This window comes from Muscardinus avellanarius (genome assembly GCF_963383645.1).
Source record: "Muscardinus avellanarius genome assembly, chromosome: 2".
NCBI classification, from domain to species: Eukaryota; Metazoa; Chordata; class Mammalia; order Rodentia; family Gliridae; genus Muscardinus; species Muscardinus avellanarius.
The window spans coordinates 36,589,031-36,613,410 of record NC_137787.1 but is presented as its reverse complement, the minus strand read 5'-3'; the positions used below and the strand labels follow the sequence as shown (position 1 = coordinate 36,613,410).

Genomic DNA, 24,380 nt, shown 5'->3' with positions numbered 1-24,380 from the left:
ACAATGTATTAGAAAGAACAAGAAGAAAGTTTCCAACCTTTCCATTGAGAGTCCAGTCATCAGAAAATTCCCCCTCGTAGATAGTATCATCTTCAGAGAGGAGAACCCCATTTCCCTATGTGGAGAAAAAACCCAAAAATCACAATGCATAAATAAAGTAACAGAGGGCACATCAAGCATTTCATCAAAGCCCAACAAAATCTTAAAAGATAAGGAAAACAGTACTAGGAAGGAAGAACATTAATGATGCCTTTAAGATTTTTTTGTATGTGTGGTACTGGGTATAAAACCCATGGCCTTCTACTTCCAGACTACACCCCAGACCCATTTTATTTTTTTATTCGTCTCATTAAATTGCTGAGAGGCTCACTAAATTAATGAGGCTGGCTTCAGACTGCGATGTTCCAGTTTGTATGAGTTGCACCATTATGTTTGGCTTGATTTTAAGATGGTTTTAAAAGTTAAGGACAAGCCTAGTATGGTGGCACACACCTATAATTTCAATACTTGGGAGGCTGAGACAGGAGGATCACAAGTTAGAGGCCTGCCTCAGCAAGTTAGTGAGCTCCTGTTTCAAAATAAAAAAGGCTGAGGGAGGGGGTAACATGGAGGCAAAATGCTCCTGGGTTCACTACCAAGTAAAAATGAAAAGTTTTTTAAAAGTCGATGGTAACTACGTGCAAATATTCCACTCACCATCATTTTATTAAGGTGGAAGTTGCCTTCATAGTATAATCCAAACTGGGTAACCACCACACCATTCCCTTGACATACATCATCTTGCCACATTCCCATATACTTTTCTCCCCTGCCCAGAAATAAAAAGAAAAGCCAATGAAATAAGGATTAAGTTGGGGTGGTGGTAGCAATGATTACATTAGATATCCCAAGCATTACTCCTAGGTTGGTACAGATTTCATTTTCCTAGTTAAAGTGATTAACTGTGTTTCCTCAAACACAGGATAATTTAACAGCAAAAAACGTCTTTTACAAGTAGTAATGTTCTCTCAGAAATTTAATATTGTGCCCTACCAAACAAAGATGTGTGTGTGTGTGTGTGTGTATGTATGTATGTATGTATATGTGTATATATCTTTGAGAGCCTTAGAAATGTAATTAAAAATTGCCAAGAATTAAAAATTTAATAGGCAGAATCAAACCTATACATATTTTTCCTTACCCAAGTTTGCTTAGTTAAAAAAAAGTAAGATATGAGGTTTGTCATAAAAGGTTCAATTCTTACCTATTCAAACTCAGGGAAATCTCACTAATAACTATTAAAAAGGTAAAATAAGATAAACTGCTTGCTAAATAATCATATAGTTTAGAAGTAAAACTCCACATTATGGAACCTATGGTACTTAACAAATGAAGCTGGAGGAAGTTTATATTAAATTCAAAGCAAATTAGGCAAAATCAAATATGGAAGTAAAAGAATTATATTCTTCCTTCCCAAGGTTTAGGGAAAGAATCTTATTAGGCTTGATTCCAATAAGCCTCTGATACAATACAAGCCTCTGATCTAATAGAAAGAAAAGTAGAAAGCTGTTTGGAGACCATTCTCTCTTTAATCCCAAAGGATCTATTCACTGATACTCTCCCACAATCTATTCCTATGTTTTACTGACTGCATTGAAGGATTTTCTTTGTAAAATAAAGATTTGGTAGCTTCTCTGCAACAGTGAAACCTTCATATGTGTGAAGCCTTAGAGAAAATAGTACAAACATAAATTTTTAATTATTCCAATTTCATAAAACAGTCTATTATTTGGTCTACAAGAAAATGAAAATTATGATACCTAACAACTCTTCCCTTATGAAAAGTTTTCTTAAATTTGTTAAGACACTCAACCTTCATATAATTATCACTATTTTTGGAGAAGTACAGACACCTTATCCTTTCACCCAACACTTTGAGATTAGAAGCAGAATACCATACCTAGTGATATCATCAAAGACACCATATCCTGCTTTCTTATCCATTACCCACTGGCCAATGAACATACTGGGAGAAGAAGAAGTCAGTTTTCCACTTCTAAGGAGACCATGCCCGTGACGCATGTTATCTTGAAAACAGCCTTCAAACACTTCACCAGAGGCATAACTGTGGTTGGAAAGAATGGATAAAGATCATGAGTTCATCAAATTGCTTATCTTTACAAAGTCTAAAAAATTCAAAATTATACTCAGTCTCACTGGTAGCTAAAATTGTTTATGTTTTATGTGATTATTTTTCACCAATCAAAAACCTCATCCTAGCTGGGTGTGGTGGTACATGCTTGTAATCCCAGTATTTAGGAGGCTGAGACAGAAGGATCACAGGTTCACAGCCAACCTCCGCTACTAATTGAAGCCCTCTACAACTTAGTGAAACTCTGTTTCAAAATAAAGAATAAAAAGTAAGGCTCAAGGTATAGTTTGGAGGTAGAATGCCCCTAAGTACAATCCCCAATACCACACACACACAAAAAAACCCTCATAACTAAATGACTGAGTATAAGAACTTAAAGGCATGATAGATGGAGGGCTTGTAATATAGCTCAGTGGTAGAGTGCTTGCCTAGCTTGCATGAGGCCCAGGGCTCAATCTCAAGAAATATACAAGAAAGGAAAGAAAAAGAAAGGAAAGGGAGAAAGAAAGGAGGATGTTAAGCTGGACATGATGGCACACACCTGTAATCCCAATACTTGGGAGGCTGAGATAGGAGAATAGCTGGTTTGAGGGCAGCCTGTGGTAATTTATAAGACTCTGCTTCAAAATAAAAAACGAAATAGGGCTATCAGTGTAGCTCTGAGGTAGAATGCCCCTGGATTCAATCCCCAGTATCACAAAACAAAAACAAACAAGATATCTTGGGTGGTATTTTGTATTAACATAAAAAATATGTTTAGTTCCTCATGTGAAAATGAAACAGTGAATTATCAATGAAAAGAATGAAAAGTTTTGTCCATATGAGAGTCAAGCAATAAAACTAAATTTATAGAAAAGACTTGTGGAGAAAGTAATGGTTTACATGATATGTATAACTGAGGTAAAAATGAAATTTAATAATGATTTTCATCTTGTAATAGATAAGGAGTTATTCTTTACTTACTTATTTACTTAATTACTTGTGCTACTGAGAATTAAACCCAGTGGCATTCTACTTCCGAGCTACACCCCAGCCTGATTTTATTTCTTATTTTGAAACAGGGTCTTATTATGTTGACTCACTACTTGCTGACCCTATCCTTAAACCTGTGATCCTCCTGTCTCAGCCTCCCAGGAGTGTGCCACCACCCCTTGCTGGGGTGCTCTTTAAAGGAAGATTTTATACAGTTTCAGTCATGAAAATCATAAATAAAATTTACTCCTTAGACATTCTGGCTAGACAAACTTTAGGCTTACATGGTTCTGTGAAAAAGTAACACAAAAGGTCTAACAACCTTTGATGGTAAAAGATGGTATTACCTATAGATTCCTTGGCCACACATTTTCCCTTCTTTCCAGTGGCCCACATACTGGTCTTGTTTGTTCAGAGCCTTGTTTGGGATTCTGTATTCTCCATAACTGCCAAGAAAAATAAAAAATACAAGCAGATGCACTTGTGACATATTCACCTATTTATATGTATATGTATATGTAAGTGAGCACTTTAATGAGGACAGAGAACAGATTTACCTGTAGGAGGAAAAAAAATAAATAGGGTCTTGGTTTAAGCTACTTTTATTACCTAAGTTGACTAGCAAGTCTTAGAGGAGTGAGACATCAATTCTACAATATTGAGAGAAAAGATGCTTTATTTCAAGGCCAAAGAAAGCAGATGACCTGCGCCTTATGCCTATTCTGCCACTAATAAGCCATATCATCTTGGGTAAGTCCAGGCACTGAAGCTCCCTCACCTCTATAGTAAAGGGCTTAAGGTAAATTATTCAAAGTTCTTTTTATCTAAAAATCTATTTAAAGGTATCACAAAAATTTACATTATCACCTATCCTATCTATCTATATTTTATATAGTAAAATAAATTACTTAATTAGCACGACACAAAATATTTCACTGCCATAAATTTATCATGTAAATATATTATTAGAATATGACAAACTGGACCTGGAGAATATTATGTTGAGTGAGATTAGCCAATCACAGAGAGTGAAGTGCCACATATTTTCTCTAACATATGCAGAAGAGGGAGTAACTGGGATTCAAGAGAGAGAGACTCCAGATGATGAAGAAAAACCTCAGGGGAGCCAGGGAGAAGATATAATGGTAGGGGCGGGGGAAGACTAGGTTCACTAGTAGAAATACTACCACAGACTATGTGTACACAGGTGAATATATACCAACATCAATCTGGGTGCTCTTTATTGAGAGGGAGGGAAGTGGAGAGGGGGCACCAAAAGCGTATGCATGTGAGTCATTGTTAACATGATTTACATCATGATGTGAGACTATAATGCACCAATAAAAGCACAAAAAAGAAAACAATAAGCTATACAAAAACGAAGTCACTGAAATATCATTAGGATAATATATCACTTGCAAGATTTCCTTTTTTTTTAAGGCACCTTCATTCTGCACATACCTTGCGCCTCATATTTTACATGAACTGTCACTGTGTATCCCAGGAACTGAACGTGGCCATTTTACAAATCACACAATTGAGGCACCTAGCAATTAAATAATTTGCCTAAGGTCACAAAGCTAACTACTAGAGATGTGAGAATCTGAACCAGGGCTGGAGTTCTGGCACCAGTCCCACTCCCTTAAATTCAGCTTACTAAAAAGATGTATACACAGATAACTACAAATTACAATATGAGATAACTGGCTGCTGTGATAAGGGAGTGTGCTGAGTACAGCGGAGCTCCAGAAAGAAAACCCACAAGCTGGAGGAAGGAAGGGCTGAACTCCTCAGATTTCCTTTTTGACAAATGGATCAAAGAAATTAAAGATGTTTAAAACTATCAAAAGAAAGTTTCTGTGTCCACTGTGTAAGGGGGCTCTACTGTCTTGATAGCCTCACCATCAACATTACCAAGGGCTCTCAGTCTTCACAACTGAAAAATGGGTAAAAAGCAGTCCCCCTTTGACAGATGGAAGGCTACACGGGCCTTCTGCTGGACACTACACAGGCAAAAAGTCTCCTGCCCTATCAATCTATATTTTTATATAGTAAAATAAATTACTTTTTAGCATGACATATTTCACTGCCACATATTTATCATGTACATATTTACAGTGCTATAAAATGGCAAACTATATAAAAATGTTACTGAAATATCATTAGGATAATATATTATTTACAAGATTTCCTTTTTTTAAGGCGCTATTTTGCATAACAAACTGAATCAGAGGTTCCACCCCAGATTCCTAGTCTTCCTTATGCTCACACATCTACTGTCAGTCCTAATATACTGTATGCATGTCTAAAAAAGAACAAAAATCTACTGCATGTTTGAAAAGAAATCCTGAACATAAAATAACTTGTAATAACCTGAATTTACCCTCATGTTTTAAACATGTTCTTACCCATCTTCCAAGCCATTCCTGAACATGCCAGAATACATCTTTCCATCAGGCCACTTCAAGACCCCTCTGGAAGGTATAAGCAAAGGACAATGCATGTTAACTAACGTTTTAGACGATATTTTTTCCATAATGTGACTACTAGGCACCCTCATTCCAGGACACATTTTCACCTGCCATGTGGCTTTCCTGAAAGCCAGCGCCCGTCATAAGTGGCGCCCTTCAGGCGAGGATCCTTGTAGAAAGTGTACTTGGCACTGCGTGAGAAGGGTGGTTCCTGCCTCTGCGCACCACTGCCACTCCCGTGCAGGGGGAGATCAGATGTCCCCCTCAGCGCCTGGTCCACAGCTTGGCTGATAGCCCGTAGCCACTTAGTCTAGAAGCAGGAAGTAAATGCCAATAAGCTTATGGCAATGACTCATCAAAACAAATTTAAATTCTAGTTTTCTTTGGTGTGAATGTTTCTTTCTCCTAATGCTTAATTGTATGATACTAATTGGCCCCTGGAATTTATTGCTATATGTTTAAAATTAAGTCATATTTAAGAAAAATTTTAAAAACTATAGTTTTGGCTTAATGAAGATTTATCTGATATACCTGTGGCTCATCAGTCCAACAGAACAATTTTACTTCTTCTTTATTACCATAAGAGACAGAAAGAGCCAGGCCAAAGATGGAAAGAAAATGTAATGGACTAACCTTCTCCTGGGGTGTTGATGAAATGAGAGTGAACTGTTCCTCAGGTGTCGTTATCTTTAAGCCATTCCTAAAATGTTCACAAGGATTAATACCAGTAGGCATGACAAACTGTCATTATAATATCAGTCCTCAAATATGAAGAGCAGCCTATTTATCTCAAGAGAAGCTGAAGTCAATTAAATGTAAGTGCTTCAAGCTGGGTGTGGTGGTGCATGCTTGTAATCCCAGCATTTGGTATTACAAGAGAACTGCGGTTTGAGGACAGCCTCAGCTACTTAGTGAGGCCCTCTGCAACTCAGTGAGACCCGGTTTCAAAATAAAGAATAAAATAATAGGGCAGGGGGTGTAGCTCAGAGGTTAAATGCCCCTGGGTTCCATTCCCAGACCCCCCCCCAAAAAAAAAAATATATATATATGCTTCACACCCTGAGTATAAGGTCAGGGAAGGGACACAGAACTACCCTGCTGTGTGTTAACAATGGGGACATGAGCAATGGAGGTGCCCTTTACTCTGTCATGATTTTTCCTGATCTTCGCAACTGGCCATTTCAGTATCAATAGATAGATCACTATACTGCTTAGTGTGCTGGGAGGTGAGCTTCATTATGCAGAATGGGGAGGCAGCCTCCAACCCTTTGTGTAGAGAACAACCTGGATAACAAATGGGGAGACCTGGAGAAGGTGGGCTGGGAAGGGGAGGTACACTTACACATTACCAGCTTCTTCAGAAAGTGGCTCCACCCACAGTGTGGCCAGAGGGAATACGTGGTGAGTGGAAAACTGAAACAGAGAACGTGGAAGCAAGTTGGCGAAGGCCCATGTGCAGCTGGGATCTCTGCAACATCCTCTGCATGCCACTAGCCAACGCGGGCCCCACAGGTTCTGCTGCATACCCCAAGATAGTAAATTGAGGCGGGCACCACTATTTCTGCCCTTGAGCGTTCCTGACGTAGCTAATCCATGGGCCTCGCCGCATCTGCTGCAGGGACCCCTTCACAAGGCGGAGACCCATTCTCAAGCTGGAAAACAAGCAAGCTTTCTGCTGGGGTATGAATCAATGGCAGAGCCCATGCTTAGCATGTATAAGGCCCTGGGCTGGATCTGCAGCGTACGCATGTGAATGCACAAAGCTCTCTAAAATCCAGCCCCAATAACAAATGTTAGCTGTAGCTAAACATTCTGTTTTATTCAACAGCTGAAGAAAAATCACAAAGGTTTTTTAACATAAACTGACACTATACAGTCATGAACCACATAATGACATTACGGTCAATGATTGACCACAAAGAGGATGGTGGACCCATAAGATTATAATAAAATTTAAATATTCCTATCACCTAGTGATGTCATAGCACAACACATTACTCACATGCCTGTGGTGATACTGGTGTAAACAAACCCTTTAAATATGTTTAGATACATAAATACTTTCCATTGTGTTACAACTGCCTATAGTATTTAGTAACCAGCTTCAAGGTTTTACAGTGCAGGAGCAATAGGCTATACCATACAGTCTAGGTATGTAATGGTTATCCCATCCAGGTTTGTGAAGTATATTCTATGATCTGAAGACAACAACAAAATTACTTAACAACATATTTTTTTATTTTAATGGTACTGGGAACTGAACCCAGGGGCAGTCTACCTATGAGCTATACCCCCAGCCCTATTTTTTTGGAGGGGGACACTGGGGCTGGAACTCAGGGATGTTCTCCCTCCAACTATACCCCAGTCCTATTTTATTTTTTATTTTGAGACAGGGTCTCACTAAGTTGACGAGAACCCCACTAAGTTGCTGGGGCTGGCTTTGAACTTGTGATCCTCCTGTCTCAGCCTCCCAAGTACTAGGATTACAGACGTACACCACCAGAGCTGGCTCTAACAACACATTGCTTAGAACATTCCCATCATTAAGTGATGCACGACTATAGTTAATAATATTAGTGGTTCAGCTTCCAAAGCCTCTTTAAGGTTAGGAATGCAGCCTACCTGGGCATGGACCAGAGCATCATTAAAGAGAATGAACCAGTTCACAGAAAACCTCCCAGCATGCTGCAGAGAGAGGGCTCGGTTACTGCTCTCACATAGCAGTCGACGCTCTGGCTTCCTCAAGGAATCCTAGAATTAAAAACAAATACTCTGTTGAGCAATCAAATTATTCTAACACACAAAGAAAAATGAGGCAGACAGACATCACATTAGGGGAACTGACTGCTCTAGCTTAGCATGGTGTTAAATCTAAATTTGGATGGAAGCCCAAAGGAGATTAAAAAGAAGACGAGAACTAAAGCTGAAGTCTTCAGAAGATTCCTACAAATGAAGATGTTAACATTTAGAGCTTCTGTTGCTATGGTCCTTAGACATTTTAGGAAAGGGATTACCGAAGCATTACTGTTACAAACAAGAACGGAACAGAGAGAATGGGGACACCTGTTATAGAAATGCCTGCTGCTTGCTGGGCCAACAGATGAGCTGGCATGGCTTACCGTCATTTTCCCAGGAAAGGTCTTCCAGAAGCCCAGGGTGTACTCTGCTTCCTTCCTTTTCCTGCCGAGATGGAGAGCAAGAGACTCATAGCAAGAACTGGAATCCTGCAGCTTCTGGTATTCTGGAGATGTCTACAGACCAATAATTGAGGGGGTGAGGGGAAAGAACATAAGAAAACTGTTCCGAATCCGCAGTCTCAGTATGATGTAGACATTTAATTTAAGGAGAAAATTTAGCCTGAGAACAGAAGTGGCACACCACAGAGAGCTGGGGAAAGAGCTTCACAAAATTCCATTACATAAACATGCACATGTGAAATGGGATAACTCAAGGGGGAAGAACCAGATGCTGCCCGTCATCAGTGAGAGCAGAGAATTCAAGACAGAGCAGGAGGTGTCAGATGTTTTATCCTCAGAATGCCTTTATTTTGAATATGTGGGGTATATCATTTGTTGTAATAGAAAATATAATTAAGAAAAATTTAAAATATTTATCAATTCATTTTTAAAAATAAGATTTTAAATGACAACTGTATTTCCTCAAACTAAAAAACTTTTAGTGAGAAAAGTGGTATTGGTTTGCATTTTTTCCAAGTTTATTATCTGGCTTAAAAGAACAGTGAGATTTTTATATCTACTTCTAGTTTTAATTTGTTATGATACATTGTTTGATTGAAATACATGAAGAAAATCTAGTCTAGTCTAGTCTTTTTTTTTTTTTTTTTGGTACTGGGGATTGAACCTAGGGGCATTCTACCTGTGAGTGCTACCTCCAGCCCTACTTTATTTTGTTATGAAACAGGGCCTTATTAAGTTGCTGAGGCTGGCAGACAGCCTGTGATCCTCCTGTCTCATGCCCAGTGAGAAGTATTTTAATAGACATCTCCTGGCAAGAAGTATTTTAATAGCCATTTCAAATAATTGTGGATATTTTTCTTTTGACATAAATTACAATTTGTTAAGTAGTAGTTTCTTAAAGGGTAGCTGCAGTGTTGAATCTGAAACCAAGGATGAACTGTTATATTAAAATTTACCAGTCTGTCTTGCACTTTGAATAGATCTTTCACTGTATCTGATTTTTGCAACATTGTAGATTATTTGGAAAATACTGGCAAGTTACAGAGGTCTTCCAAATGTTGATACATCTTGCCATATAGCATAAAAAATCATTAATATTACCACCTATCTCACCAGAACAAAAAAGTCCTAAGTACCAGGAAACTGTCAGGCTCACAGTGGTAGATATGTCTCTAACATTCTAATTTTTGCTTAAAAAACTTTAGCTTTGTTACCACTGGCAACAAACACTATCAGTTGTTCTGCCTAAAATTACAGGTATATATATTCATATTTGAGAAAAACATCATCCAGTACTCAAATATGAATAACCACAGTTTATCTGTCCACAGTAATTATTCTTTCAAAGAAAAATAAAAGGGCAAGTTGGGTGTGGTGGTGCATGCTTGTAATCCCAACACTTGGGAGTCTGAAAAAGGAGGATCGCAGGTTCACAGTCAGCCTGAGCTACTTAGTGGAGCCCTCTGCAACTTTGTGACTGGCGGAGACTGGAAGATTGTGGTTCACAGATAGCCTCAGCTACTTATTGAGGCCCTTTGCAATTCAGTGGGGCCCTATTTCAAAAAAAATTTTTTTAAAAGACTAAAAATAGGACTGTGGGTGTAGCTGGGAGGTACAATGCCCCTGGGTTGTATCCCCAATACCCTCCCCCCAAAAAAGAGCTCTGTGTGGCTCAGCCTCAGTATGCACTCCATAGACTTTAGCAACTATTATTAAGGGTCTCAGTTTTAGACATAGCTTCATAAAAGGAATACAACCAATCTGTATAAAAGCCTGAAAGGACTTGGCATGGTGGCACACGCTTGTAATCTCAGCACTTGGGAGGCTGAAATAGGAGGATTGCACAGGTTTGAAGCCAGCCTCAGCTAGTTAGTGAGGCTCTCAGCAACTAAATGAGACCCTATTTCCAAATAAAGTATAAAATAGGTCTGGGAGTATAGCCTGGAGGTAGAAAATCCCCTGTGTTCCACCCCCAGTACCACCAAAAAAAAAAAAAAAAAAAAGAGAGAAAGAAAAAGAAAAGCCTGAAAAGAAACTACATTCACAGAAAACTACATTTACCTACTCATACTTTTCTCTTTCACTTTCCCAGAGAAAAAGATATTTAATTAGACACATGTATGCATTAAAGTAATGAAACAGCAGGCTTAATCCAAACAGGCTATTATGATCTTTGGATTCCCAAGAATCCAAAGGGTACATATGGGAGCTTACCACTTCAAAACAAGTAGCAAGCTTTAACAAAACTTTTGCATAATTATGAAGTCGTCTGATTGGCAAGAAAAACAGAGTATTCAGTATTTCCATTAACTCAATGTTCTCATCATTCACTTCTGATAAATCTTGCAACAGCTCTTGGTTTTTATTTAGGAAATCACTGGAAGTAGAGGAGAAAAGATTCAGTTAATCATTTTGGTATTGATAATATGCATGATATTGTTTAGAAAATTTTAGTAGACAGTACCTTTGTTCAGAATGTGCATTTTTTAGTTATTATAAAAATCTAAGGTAAATACAATATTATAGATATAATTAAATAATGACAAAATGCAAATGTAATTAAAAGAACTTCCCTATCTATATAATAGGATTTTTAGCTGGGCGTGGTGACACACACTTGTAATCCCTGCGCTTGGGAGGCTGAGACAGGAGGATCACACAGTTTCGAAGACAGCCTCAGCTACTTAGTGAGGCTCTCAGCAACTTAGTGAGACCCTGTTTCCAAATTAAGTATAAAGTAGGTCTGGGAGTATAGCCTGGAGGTAGAAAAGCCCCTGGTTTCTAACCCTAGTACCACACACACACAAAAAAAGGCAGCATTTCAGAGTAAAACCAAAATCTATTTTATTATTCAGTTTTTCATAATTTCATTATTAAAATTTTACTACTAATTTTAATGCTGACCAGAAACCCACTGAGACTATGTTTAACAGACCAGAACCTTTTAAACGTTTGTAAACATGTCGGGCAGGGTGGCACACACTAGTAATTCCAGCATTTGGGAGGCTGAGACAAGATGAGTACAGTTCACAGACAGCCTCAGCTACTTTGTGAGACCCTTTGCAACTCAGTGAGACCCTGTTTCAAAATAAAGAATAAAAAATAGGGCTGGGGATGTAGCTAAGAGATAGAATGCCCCCTACATTCCATTCCCAGTACCACTAAATAAATAAATAAATAAATAAATATATATATATATATATTTGTAAAAAAAAAAAAGAAAGTAAGAATGTGCGGGACAGAAAAATCATGTCACTTGATGGGTAATAATTATGTACCTGGCACTACCTGAGTACACTGCAAACATTTTACTATAATTCTTAGCTATAAGGCCTCAAAGTAAGTCATTAAGTAATCCTTTAGAGAAATATAGAGTAAAGAGATATTTAACTAAGAAATCATTAAGTATTACCTTAGAAAAAGGGATTAAAATATAATAATTTCTAGGAGCCCCCAAAATCAGACTGCACAAATCTTTTTTTGTTTTGTTTTGTTTTGTTCCTGGAACACTCCCAGACACCTATTTTTTATATTTTTATTTGGAAACAGGGTCTCTTAAGCCAGTGAGGCTGGCTTCGAACCTGTGCAATCCTCCTGCCTCCCAAGCGCGGGGATTACAAGCGTGCGCCACCACGCCCGGCTTCAAATCTAACTTTAATAACACAGCTAAGAGTTCTTGGAGAGAGTGCTCTCAGGAGCACGGCCCGGATTTCTGCTCTTTGGCTTGTTGCTGATCTTCTGCTTCCCCTCCATATCCTGCTGCAGAGATCAGCTGAGGACACTCATTGAGCTCTGCAGAAAAGTTCAGCTTCAACCCGCTACTGAGAGAGGAAGGCAGGGCGTGAGAACACACAATCTCTTGCACCAGTTCCCCCGTATGCGCAGAGTCCTGTCCACATTAGAGCAGAAATGTGCTGGTAAGCTGCTGTAAGCCCGTGGCTTTCTAGGACTCCCTCACGCCCTTGCCCACAGACCTCCATCAAAGGGGACCTGGTGTAATCTCAGGAAACCTGAACCACAGGCTCCTCAGCTTATCTTTTCTTGGGGTAACAACAGCAATACCATCCTTTCCCCACATGGCCACGTTTGTGCGTTTACTCATATTTTTAAATAAAAATAAATATCAATATATCAGAGGTAGAAACAACCCAAGTGGCCCCTCGGTGGGTGAGTCAATAAACAAAATGTGGGCCAGGCATGGTGGTACACACCTGTAATTCCACTACTTGGGAGGCTGAGACAGGAGGATCACAGGTTCAAGACCAGCCTCAGCCACTCAGGGAGACCCTCAGCTATTTAGCTCCACTGTTTCCAAACTAAAAATAAAACAGGGCTCAGAGGTAGAATGCCTCTAGGTTGTCTCCAGTGCCAAAAATAAATAAATAAACGTAAAATCTCTAATTCCAACACGTTTAAATTTTAGAAGCCCATAGAATGATAAACAATAAAAATAAGTCCGTTTATTTGATGCATTAGAATACAATGTAGAAAGGTTGAAAGTGTTAAGAATGTAAAATGGTGTCATTTTAATACACAAACAGCAATATCAGGGGGATCTGTTTGGTTTTGTTTAAAATATAGTCACACTATATTTCCCAGGCTCTTCTAAAACACATGGTGTCCTATGATCCTTCCACCTCAGCCTCCTGAGTAGCTGCTGGGATTACTGGCAAGTGACACTGGACCCAAAATTCAAGAATCTTTGGGATTCCTATATGTTAAAACATGCTAAAGTTGAACTTGTCATTAATCTGGTGAAGACCAAACCTTGGAAATAAACAAGCAAATTGCAAGCAAATAAAAGAGAATTCATAGGCAGCCATGGCGGCAAATGACTGTAATCACAGTACCTGAAACGCAGAGACAGGAGGATCACAGGCTTCACACGAGCCTAAGCAACTTGGTGACTCTCAGCAATCTAGTGAGAACTTGTTTCAAAACAAAAATTAAAAAGAGCTAGAGGTGTAGCTCAGAGGCAGAATACCCCTGGGTTCAATCCCCAACACCACAAAGAAAAAAAAAAAAAAGAACTCATAATGAAAATTAGAAAAATATTTAGAATTGAATATTATAAATACAAAATATCAAAATTGTAAGATACAATTAACACAACAACCTGAAGGAAATTCATAGTCTTAAATGACTTTATCATTATAGTCAGGCATGGTGGTTCAAGCTTATAATCCTAGCTACTTATGAGGCTAAAGCAAGAGGATCCTAGGTCTGAGGCCAGCCTATGCAACTTCCTGTCTCAAAATAAAGATTTTGAAAAGGGCTAGGGGGCATGATTGTACATGCTTGAAATCCCAGTAATTGGAAGGTTAGACAGGAGGATCACAGGTTTGAGACCAGCCTCAGCAACTTAGCTAAGCCCTGTTTCAAAGTAAAAAGGGGGGAGGGGGGGTAGGAAGGGAGGGTACAGCTCAGAGGTAGAATGACACTTGGTTCAATTCCTAGTAAGTACTGTAGTTAAATGGTATGGGATCTCAGTACCACCAAAAAAAAAAAAAAAATTTTTTTTTTCTACCACCAGGTGTAGTGGTACATGCATGTCATCTCAGTACTTGGGAGGCTGAGACAGGAGAACTGAAATTCAAAGCCAGGCTCAGCAACTCAGTGAGTACCCCTGGGTTCAATTCTCAGCATCACAAAGAATGAGAGAAAAAGGCACACACACACCACATACCACCACCACCACCACAAAACCCTGAAGAACTAGTGAAGTACTAAACTTACGAAGTTGGAAGATATTAACAGGTGACCACAAAGTAGAAGAAAATAAAGAAAAGAAATTAATGAAATCAAAGGAAAGAAGGCTGGGCATGTTGGCGCATGCTTGTAATCCCAGCATTCGGGAGGCTGAAACAAGAGGATCCAGGTTTGTGGCCAGCCTCAGCTACTTGGTGAGGCCCCTTGCAACTCAATGAGTCCCTGTTTCAAAATAAAGATAAAAAAAATAGAACTGGGGGTGTAGCTTGGAAGTAGAATGCCCCTGGGTTCCATCCCCAGTACCACAAAACCAAACAAAACAAAAACAAAGGAAAGAAAGGATGAACTAGTGTGTGTGTATATGAGTGTAGTACTAGAGATGGAACCCAAAGGCATTCTACCCATAGTATATCCCATCCCCTATTTTATTTTGAAATATGGTCTAAGTTGCTGAGGCTGGCCTGGAACCTGAGATCCTCCTGTCTCAATCACCCAAGTACTGGGATTACAGGCATGTGTCACCATGCTGAGCAGGACCAACTAATCTTTGAAAAGACTAATAAAAAGGAGCAAACTGCTAACATAACTGATCAAGGTTTTAAAAAGATAGAAGGCCCAAATAAATAATAGCAACAAAAAAATTCAAGAAACAACTATGGTCATACAGAGATAAAATATCTTAAAAAATATTCTGAACATTATGTCAATAAATTTGAAAACAAAGACAAAATAAACAATTTTTCAAAAATATAATTACTAAAGCCATAAAAACAAAGCATGTCTCATTAATGAAACTAAATCAGTAGTTTAAAAATTCTTCATAGAGCCGGGCGTGGTGGCACATGCTTGTAATCCCAGCATTCGGGAGGCTGAGACGAGAGGATCGCAGTTCACTGACAGCCTCAGCTACTTAGTGAGGCTCTTTGTAACTCAGTGAGACCCAGTTTCAAAATAAAGAATAAAAAATAGGGCAGGAGGTGTAGCTCGGAGGTTGAATGCCCCTGGGTTCCATCCCCAGACCCGCAAAAAAAAAAAAAAAAAAAAAAAAAAAAAAATCTCCATAGGAAATGCCTCCATAGAGAGCCATACATTTTTTTAGAGATGAATTCTACCAAATCTTTATAGTATAGATAACCTCTACCTCATAAAAACTACTGCAGAAAAAAAAAGGAAAGGGAGAAAATGCTTGCCAGCTCACTGTATACTTGCTAGTGCAATCTTTTTATCAAAATGAGCCAAGTTCAGCAGAGAAGGAAAATCTCATCTTCACATAAATCAGAAGAATTAAATATTAGCAAACTAAACTCAGCAATGCATTAAACATATATCAAGAAAATGGAATTTACCTTGGGAACTCAAGGATGTTTAACATTATATAAATCAGTCTTCTCCAACCTTTAAAAATGGGAATGTCTTAACCCTCTAAATAAGATCTACCAAAACCCTGAAGTAATCATCTTTAATGTTAAATTTTTTTTTTTTTTTTTTTTTTTTTTTTTTTTTTTGGTGGTAATGGGGTTCCTGGAAGCCCTTCTGCCTCCAGGCTACACTCCCAGACCTATTTTATACTTTTTTTAATTTTTGGAAACAGGGTCTCCTAAGCCACCACAGCTGGCTTCGAACCTGCACGATCCTCCTGTCTTTGCCTTCCAAGCGTGGGGATTACAAGTGTGCGCCACCACACTCAGCTTAAAGATTAAAAAAAAAACCCCAAAAACAGAAATGAGATAAAGATGAAAAAATAAAACAAAAACATGGCAAGACATTAACATCTTTCTTTGGGTGATAAAGGCATATTTGAAATATTTTCTATTGAAATGCAGAATTTTTTAAAAACTTGTCTTTACTGCTAGGTCAAAACATGTTGAGAAACTATGTAGTTTGGGATTCTTAGCCTCATATAAAGAGTTTTTATTTATCCAAATGATAAAAACAAAAATCTCACTATTTGTTCAACACCTACTTTTCTGTAACTATCATAGACATTATTTGTTCCTTATCAATAAAGGAGAGAACAACCTTTTTTTTTCAATGAAAAAACTTAGGCTTACTGAGGTGAATAGAGTTTTCTGAAGTTTCAAGGATAGTAAATGGTAACAACAAAGAACACAGCTCCTGTTTATTTTAGTTCAGTATCTTTTTAATACTCTAATTCTTCTACTGATGGTGAGGGGCTAATAGTACCTGTTCTTTGTGTTACTGAAAGTCTACATTTGATTCATTTGGTAAAATAACAAAGCCAAAGTTTTCCCTGGGCACTAAAAAACACACAGCACTATAACCAATGATTGTTGGCAGTTAAGATAACTGAAAGCCAGTTATATTTGCTTACATGGCAGGCTTAGCAAGAAGCTGGAATCCTCCCATAACCAGGAAATTTGTAATTGATGTGCAATACCTTGAGCAAAAAAGAAAACATGTATATTAGTGGTGAAATATAAATTAGTTGTTTTTCAGAGTTTTCAAAGAAGTATCTGGAACAGGTGTTTCTTGAAATCTCACCACTGAGTTTCAGAATTCTTATGATGTCCACATTCATAAACTGTAAAGGAAATTCTACAATCACCTAAAGCTGTGCAGAAAATGCTAGAATTTACTTGGCAGATAGAACTTGGTACTAACAAACTTGAAAAAAATATGGTTGAAATTGTTAAATTTTAAATGAAAAATTTCTCTAATCAGGCTTCCCAATTAAATCTTCAAAAGATGAACAATGGTGAAGACAGGAAAACATGTTTAAAGAGCTTGTTAAAGCATCAGAAAATGTTGACTACTCATTGATATACTGGTAGAGAACAACTGTAGGTAAAATGCTTTGAGCCAAGTATATTTCTTTCATTTTCATTTTTAATTAGAAGAAAAATTCTTATGAAAAATAGTATAAGGTGCTATAGACCTAAAAAAAAAAAATGATGGTTATAGTTGGGCACGTGCTTATAATCCCATAATTGGGAGATTGAGAAGAGCTGAAACCTCATACAAATAACAAAATCTGATTTTAAAAAAGTAAATTAATATCAATTTATATCATTTTTATGTCTGAAAGTCAATGAGTTAAAAAAACCAAACCAAGCTATTTCTTCTAAGACAAGTTCTAAATATATTAAATTTGCTTAGAATTGAAATCACATACATCTATCTGTACACATATGTATAAGTCTGAAAGTACAAATACTTAAGATGATTAACAGGAGTCATTTCTAGTGGTAAAATTAAAGTAACTTTAAATATCCTTTTGATTTTTAAATATTCTTTTGATTGTCTTTATTGGTACATTTTCCAATAATAAACATACACTATTAGTGTTATAAATAACCTAAACAAAACATGGGCAGAACATGACTCCCTGTGGGCAGGGGCTTTTCCTTGGCTCCATGCTGTAGCTGCTGTGAATCTGGAGCCTTGTGCAGTGCCTAGCACTCAGTGGGCATTGTTGACTGAATGATATAAAAAGAATAAAACTGATACATATTTCAGATCAAGAACACAATCTACTACACTATTATTTTAAATAAAATAATACTTAAATATGTCCCAAATCATAGTATCAAAATAAAAATTAAGAAAAAGAATATTTTAAGCTAAATTTTCAAATGCACTTGAGATATTTTACTTAAAACCATAAGGAAACCCTTAGGTTTTCTGTTCTAGGTTTTATTAAAAAATATTTTTATGGCCTTTTAAACTCTCCAATGACACAACAGTAAGAAAGATATCAAAACAGCTCTGTATTACTATGTTGCATTAAAATAATATTTAGTTTCTTATTTCTCTTACATTTGGTATAACTTCCTCAAGTAGACAAAATAACCAGATTTATCACAGTATATTTTATATAAATTAGGTAGACTATCAATCACTCTACTAGAAAAAATATGAGAATTCATTATTTTTAAACCTTTTCTTTCCTCTTAAAGAAAACTGAACTTTAGCAATGCAGAACTAAAATTGGCTTAAGTTAAAATACTGCTTTTCAATTTCTATTACCTTATATCACTGTCCCTAATCTAGTCTCTTCTGATAAAGGAGCTGTTCTCCTTGGCAGAATAACCCTGCAGAGACTGAACATGACACGGGACTGGATACTTGCTCTGTATAACTATCCAAGAAGAGACTTGCATGTTTCAGAATGACCAAGCTCCCGGCTTCCTTTATCCCCTGAAGGAAGCTGCTCAGTGAGGCTCCGTGCTGACCAATTAGGTAACACAGCTTGCTGAAACGGCTTGCCACCTCCTGCAAGAGCTGGACTGTGGTCACAGTGCCCAAATTTTCTGCAACAAAAGCACGATAATGATGACAATATCTTATGACCATATAATCAAGATTATCAGTTTCCCTTTTCTAAGAATATTTAACATTTTAAAAAGTATTCTCATCTGTGGAACTGAAATAATTATACTCCGTGATTCAGATATCATGGAGTCCAGTCGTTAGAGGAACGTCAACATAATGTATATTAAAAACACACCCATGGGAATCTTATAGTTTTGACCCAGTAGATTTAATATTAAGATCACAAATGGAAAAAGGAAAAAAACAACTTTCCAAGTGAGTTCTACAGATCAGTCAAATCTGAGAAGCCAATAAAAGGGAAGTGAATAATTTGACAAACTAGCTAGTGATGGCCAGACATTAAACTTACTTCTGTAGTTACATCTTGGTTAACATTTTCAACTTTGTGTACTGATTTCTGATCTATTTGCCCTAAGATAAACCCAGCTTTTAAATACAGCATGGGCAATCCAAAAACCAGGCCGCCTCGGTCACTGTGACTTTACAGAAGACATCGGCAGATTATTTGCCTTTTTGCAGTCCTAAGTTCTTCATTTCTAGGACTTCTTCCCAAGTAACAAGGCTCAAAAACAGAGCAGGTGAGACCAACACAAAGACAGAAGCAGGGTGAGTTTCAACTTACCGAGACTGAGAAGAGGCCTGAGGATCTGAGATTTGATGTCACTTAGTTTTGAATAGAACCGTCTTTCTGTAGTAGCCAATTCATGGAGACTGGCTATATACCCCATAATGTTTTTGTCCACCAAGGCTAGAGAGCTATCTTTTCCTGCTGTTACTCTGCTTATATATCCAAGCTGAAAAAGAGGAAAATAAAAAGATAAAAAATAACTTAAGAGCAGCAAATTGGTGTGTTGAAGCTGGCTCCTATCAGCTGGCAAGAGTCAATGGTTAAATATTCAGGAATTGTGATGGCAGGTTAAGCTGGTAGGTTAAAATTGGCCATAGTGAAAATTTACAGATCAGGACCTGTTTTAATTGTTTTATAGCTGGCTTACCAGTACACTACTGTTATATATGTATATTCCGATCTATGTATAACTTATATACATCTACTTTTACCTTCAAGTTATTCTTAAAATTTTCAGTGCTTGGAACCATGAACACCATATACATACAGAGATCCAAACAACAGAGTTAAAGGTCTCAAGACCCCCTTCTGCACAGAGAGGTGCCCTATGCTGTGTATAAAATTATCAAGTGTCCATAAACTATCTTCCCTTTTAAAAGTGGAATATCAAAATATTTTCCGTATGAAAACGTAGGGAAATACTTCAGATCATTGCTTTGGACAAATATTTTTGGCTGCTGTCTCAAAAGCACAAACATCAGAAGAAATAAAACTAATAGGATTATATCAATCTAAAAAGCTTCCACACAGGAAATGAAACAATCAACAGAGTGAAGAGACAATCTATAACTGGGAATACATGCAAACTATTCATCTAAGGAAGGAGAAATATCCAGAATGTGTAAGAAACTAGAAAATAAATACAAAAAAAAAAAACCATTGTGCAAATGACTGAAATAAATGTTTTTAAAAAGAAGATAGACAGCCGGGCGTGGTGGTGCACGCTTGTAATCCCCGCGCTTGGGAGGCAGAGACAGGAGGATCACACTGGTTCGGAGCCAGCCTTGCTGGCTTAACAGACCCTGTTTCCAAATGAAAAAAAAAAAAAAGGTCTGGGAGTGTAGCCCGGAGGTAGAAGGGCTTCCAGGAACCCCAGTACCACCTAAAAAAAGAAATTAAAAAAAAGAAAAGAAAAAGAAGATATACAAATGTCCAACAGGTATATGGAAAAATGCTCTTGCACCACTAGTTAAACTAGTTCATCAGAGAAATACAATTTAAAGCTATAATGAGTTATCTCACCAATTATAATAGCTATCAATAAAGAAATAAAATTTGTGAGAATGCAAACAAAAGGGAACTCTAATACATTTAGTGGTGAGAATGTAATCAGCACAGCTATTATAGAAAACAATATAGAGGTTTCTTTAAAAAACTAGAAATAGGAATATCATATGGGCTAGAAATCCCACTACTGAATAAATATTCAAAGGAACTAAAATGAGTTTGTCAAACAGACATCTGTACTTGCAAGCTTATTGGAATGTTATTGACCATACCGAAGATACAGGCATAAATTCATGCCTATAACAGATGTATTAACAAATGAATGGATTAAGAAATGTGGTAGAGATCAGCTTTATGTACATATATATGAATACCAATGTCAATCTCAGTACCCTGTATAGGGAAGGAGCAATGGAGAGGGAGCCGGGGGAAAGCCCACCAAGTGCTGTGTGCATGTATGCCACTGTTAACATGATGTGAGACTATAATGCACCAATAAAAGTATATTAAAAAAAGAAAATGTGGTATATATACACAATAAAAGACTATGTGGCCATGAGAAATGAGATGGTACCACTGCAGCAACGTGGATGGGGCTGGAGAATGTTAGGCCAGGTGAAATAAGACAGGTACAGAAGACAAAGGACACATATTCTCACTTATATGTGGAAACTAAAAAAGGTAATCATGTTTAATTAGAAAATAGAATAGTAGCTAACAGAACCTAGGAAAGGTATAGGGTAGAAAGGGATGGAGAGAGGATAGTTACTAGGTACAGGGTATAGTTAGGAGAAATAACTTCTAATGTTCTATAACATAGTAAGATAACTATGGTTGACAATTGAATATCTTAAAAATAACTAGCAGATAGAAATTTATGTTTGTTTGTTACTGGGGATTGAACCCAGGGATATTCTACTTCCGAGTTATATTCCTAGCCCTTTTCTTTTATTTATTTTTTTGAAACAGGATCTCACTAGGTTGCTGTGGCTGGCCTTGACCTTGCAACTCTCCTGTCTTAGCCTACCAAGTACTGGGATTACAGGCATGCACCCAGATGTAGGTAGGAATTTTTTTTTTTTTTCCAGCACTGGGGATGGAACCCAGAGGCATTCTACCTCCGAGATCCACCCCTCAACGCTATTTTCTATTCTTTATTTTGAAACAGGGCCCCACTGAGTTGCAGAGGGCCTAATTAAGTAGCTGAGGCTGTCCTCAAATAGTGACGCTCATATCTCAGCCTTCAAATGCTGGGATTACAAACGTGTACCACCATGCCCGGCTAGATAGAAAGTTTGAATGTTCTCAACAGGAAGAAAGGATAAATGTTTGAGGTGAAAAGATATGTCAATTACCCTGATTTGATCATTATACATTACATGCATACATTGAAATGTCACCTGGTACCCCATAAATATGTATAATTAGTATCTGTCATTAAAACCATTTTTAGAAAAAGGGATTTTTCTCCCCTCCCCCCCCCCCTTTTCTTGAACTAGAGTTAAACCCAGGAGCATTCTACCTCTGAGCTACATTCCCAGCTCTTTTTATTTTTTGAAGCAATTTTCTGAGAGTCTCATTAGGTTGCTGAGCTGGCCTTGAACCTGCAATCCTCCTGTTTCAGCTTCCCAGTGGGATTACATTGTGGGGTACTATGTCCAGCAGGGAACTTCTTTAAAAAAGACTTTTGTCATTTACCCGGAATACCACTAAACAAAAACATTCAATGTCTTTATTCACATATCTTTATTAAGCCAGGCAGGCAAGGTATACATAGTCAATAGACTGTTAACACCCCATGGTAACCAAGATATTAGCGCTTCATCTCTCTTATTAGCATACTTCTCCTAAATCTCAGCTGTCCAATCTTTCATGACAAATGGGAAGCCATGGCCAACAACCACAAAGAGCCACTGGCATGCCTAGAAAGCTAGCTGCACCAAGGTGAAGAGCCAGATCTTGCCAGTGTGGCCTTTACTAATAAAGATCTTGTCACAGCACATACTAATAAATATCTAGTCAGAAGAATAAAGACTAAAAAGCAGTCTATAATATGTATTTTTCAATAAGAATAAGAAATCCAGAAATAACTACTATTAATTTCCTTATAGCAAGTCACTTTGAGAATGTGAGTTGTTTTAGTGGGGAGAATAAAAAGAGAAAAAATCCAATGGTTTACATTATAAAATAAGAGAAAGAAAGTAGAAAAACAGAGAGAAATCCAGATCTTTAAAAGAAAAAAAATGGGCCTGGGTGTGGTGGCACACATTTGTAATCCCAGCATTTGGGAGGCTGAGACAGACAGGAGGATCATGGTTTGCAGCCAGCCTCGGCTACTTAGTGAGGCCCTTTGCAACTCAGAGAGACCCTGTTTCAAAATAAAGGATAAAAAAATAGGGTTGGGGTGTAGCTCAGAGGTAGAATGCCCCTGGGTTCAATCCCCAGTACCACACAAAAGAAAGAAAGAAAGAAAGAAAGAAAGAAAGAAAGAAAGAAAGAAAGAAAGAAAGAAGGAGAATAAAAGAAAAAAATGGGACAAACTCTGGAATCAGAGGAAAAGCTCAGAGAGCAGGACAAGTGGTAGGAATGGTGCACTGCTGGTGGTGTTAGGTCTCTCACAGTCTGTCATGAGCCCCTCTCAGGACCCTGCAGGCTGTACTTTCACTTAGAGTTAACATTTGATCTACTCCATTTTTATTCTAATTCTTCTCTGAGGGATCCACAAAACATTCGAGAAAGTTCACTGTGAAATGTGCTTGTCAACATTCCTACATGATGGTGCTAATTCAAGAAATCTTAATCTTATTCCTGGCGCCAGGAACTGAACACAGAGGCATGCTACCTCTGAGCTACACCCTCAGCCCTATTTCACTTTATTTTTTGAAAGAGGTTCTCACTAGCTTGCTGAAAGTCTGAGTTGCTGAGGCTAGCCTTGAACCTGCAAACCTGTATGCACCACCATGCCCGGCTAACAAACACTTAAAAAGTATGTACTATGAGCATCCAGCAGTGAATGGGAGAGCAAAGTCCCTTCCTTCATGGATTTCACACTATAAAGAAGACAGACAGTAGACAAAACTGTAAACTGTGTAGTATATATTGTATAGTATAATGTATATTACATAAGTAATAGGCACTATGGGGAGAATAAGACAGAAAAAGGAGATAAGTAAAGGGATGGATGGAAAAGGGCTTTCAATTTTAAATAAAGTAGTCATGTTTACTAATAGACATAATACAAATCAAAAGACTTCTCATATGTGTTACAGAATGTGGCCTAAGATCCAATTCCTGTTCACCTTACTACAGGAGAGAAGTACTGGAGTCTTAGTACCACTGGGATTCTCTGGAAGGTTGTCACCTTCTGCAGGGTCCTGTCGGCCACTGTAATACAACGCAGGCTGGAAGTCTTCTGTATCCACTAAAAACAGGGAATAATCCTGGCCTGCAGCCACACTCCAGACTCCATTTTCACCGCTTACCTGTGAAGACAGAAAGAAACTGCTAGTCCAAGATAAAATCAGCGAGAATTTTAGATCCACAGGAACTGAAATGTTAGCTTATAAAAGCAGGCACTGCACAGTCAGTCTATCTCAGAGGGCAGAAATCACAAGCAATGTGCCCAAGCAAATGCAGAACAGATAACGAAGAAGAAATCTCATGTTCAGCTTTTAATTTAATCAAAGGATTACTTTCATAAATATTTGAAAAGCTAGAAAAACATAGCTCTAATTTGTTTTTATGTTCTTTTT

The 24,380-nt window shown here is 37.7% G+C and overlaps 1 protein-coding gene across 2 annotated transcripts in view; it reads right to left on the bottom strand.

The window, feature by feature from the left end:
- The window catches only part of ALS2 (alsin Rho guanine nucleotide exchange factor ALS2), a gene marked incomplete at both ends in the record, with an annotated part of 77,831 nt that overhangs the window by 26,263 nt on the left and 27,188 nt on the right, over nt 1-24,380 (bottom strand). For both annotated transcript variants that reach the window (XM_080689074.1, XM_080689075.1), the window contains 15 exons: nt 38-115; nt 697-808; nt 1,940-2,104; nt 3,451-3,549; nt 5,512-5,577; nt 5,682-5,884; nt 6,208-6,274; nt 6,917-6,987; nt 8,197-8,325; nt 8,694-8,825; nt 10,986-11,148; nt 16,813-16,878; nt 18,553-18,751; nt 19,396-19,567; nt 23,928-24,110. In XM_080689074.1, the coding sequence (XP_080545200.1) occupies nt 38-115; nt 697-808; nt 1,940-2,104; nt 3,451-3,549; nt 5,512-5,577; nt 5,682-5,884; nt 6,208-6,274; nt 6,917-6,987; nt 8,197-8,325; nt 8,694-8,825; nt 10,986-11,148; nt 16,813-16,878; nt 18,553-18,751; nt 19,396-19,567; nt 23,928-24,110 (1,905 nt within the window). The remainder of the gene's footprint in view (nt 1-37; nt 116-696; nt 809-1,939; nt 2,105-3,450; nt 3,550-5,511; nt 5,578-5,681; nt 5,885-6,207; nt 6,275-6,916; nt 6,988-8,196; nt 8,326-8,693; nt 8,826-10,985; nt 11,149-16,812; nt 16,879-18,552; nt 18,752-19,395; nt 19,568-23,927; nt 24,111-24,380) is intronic.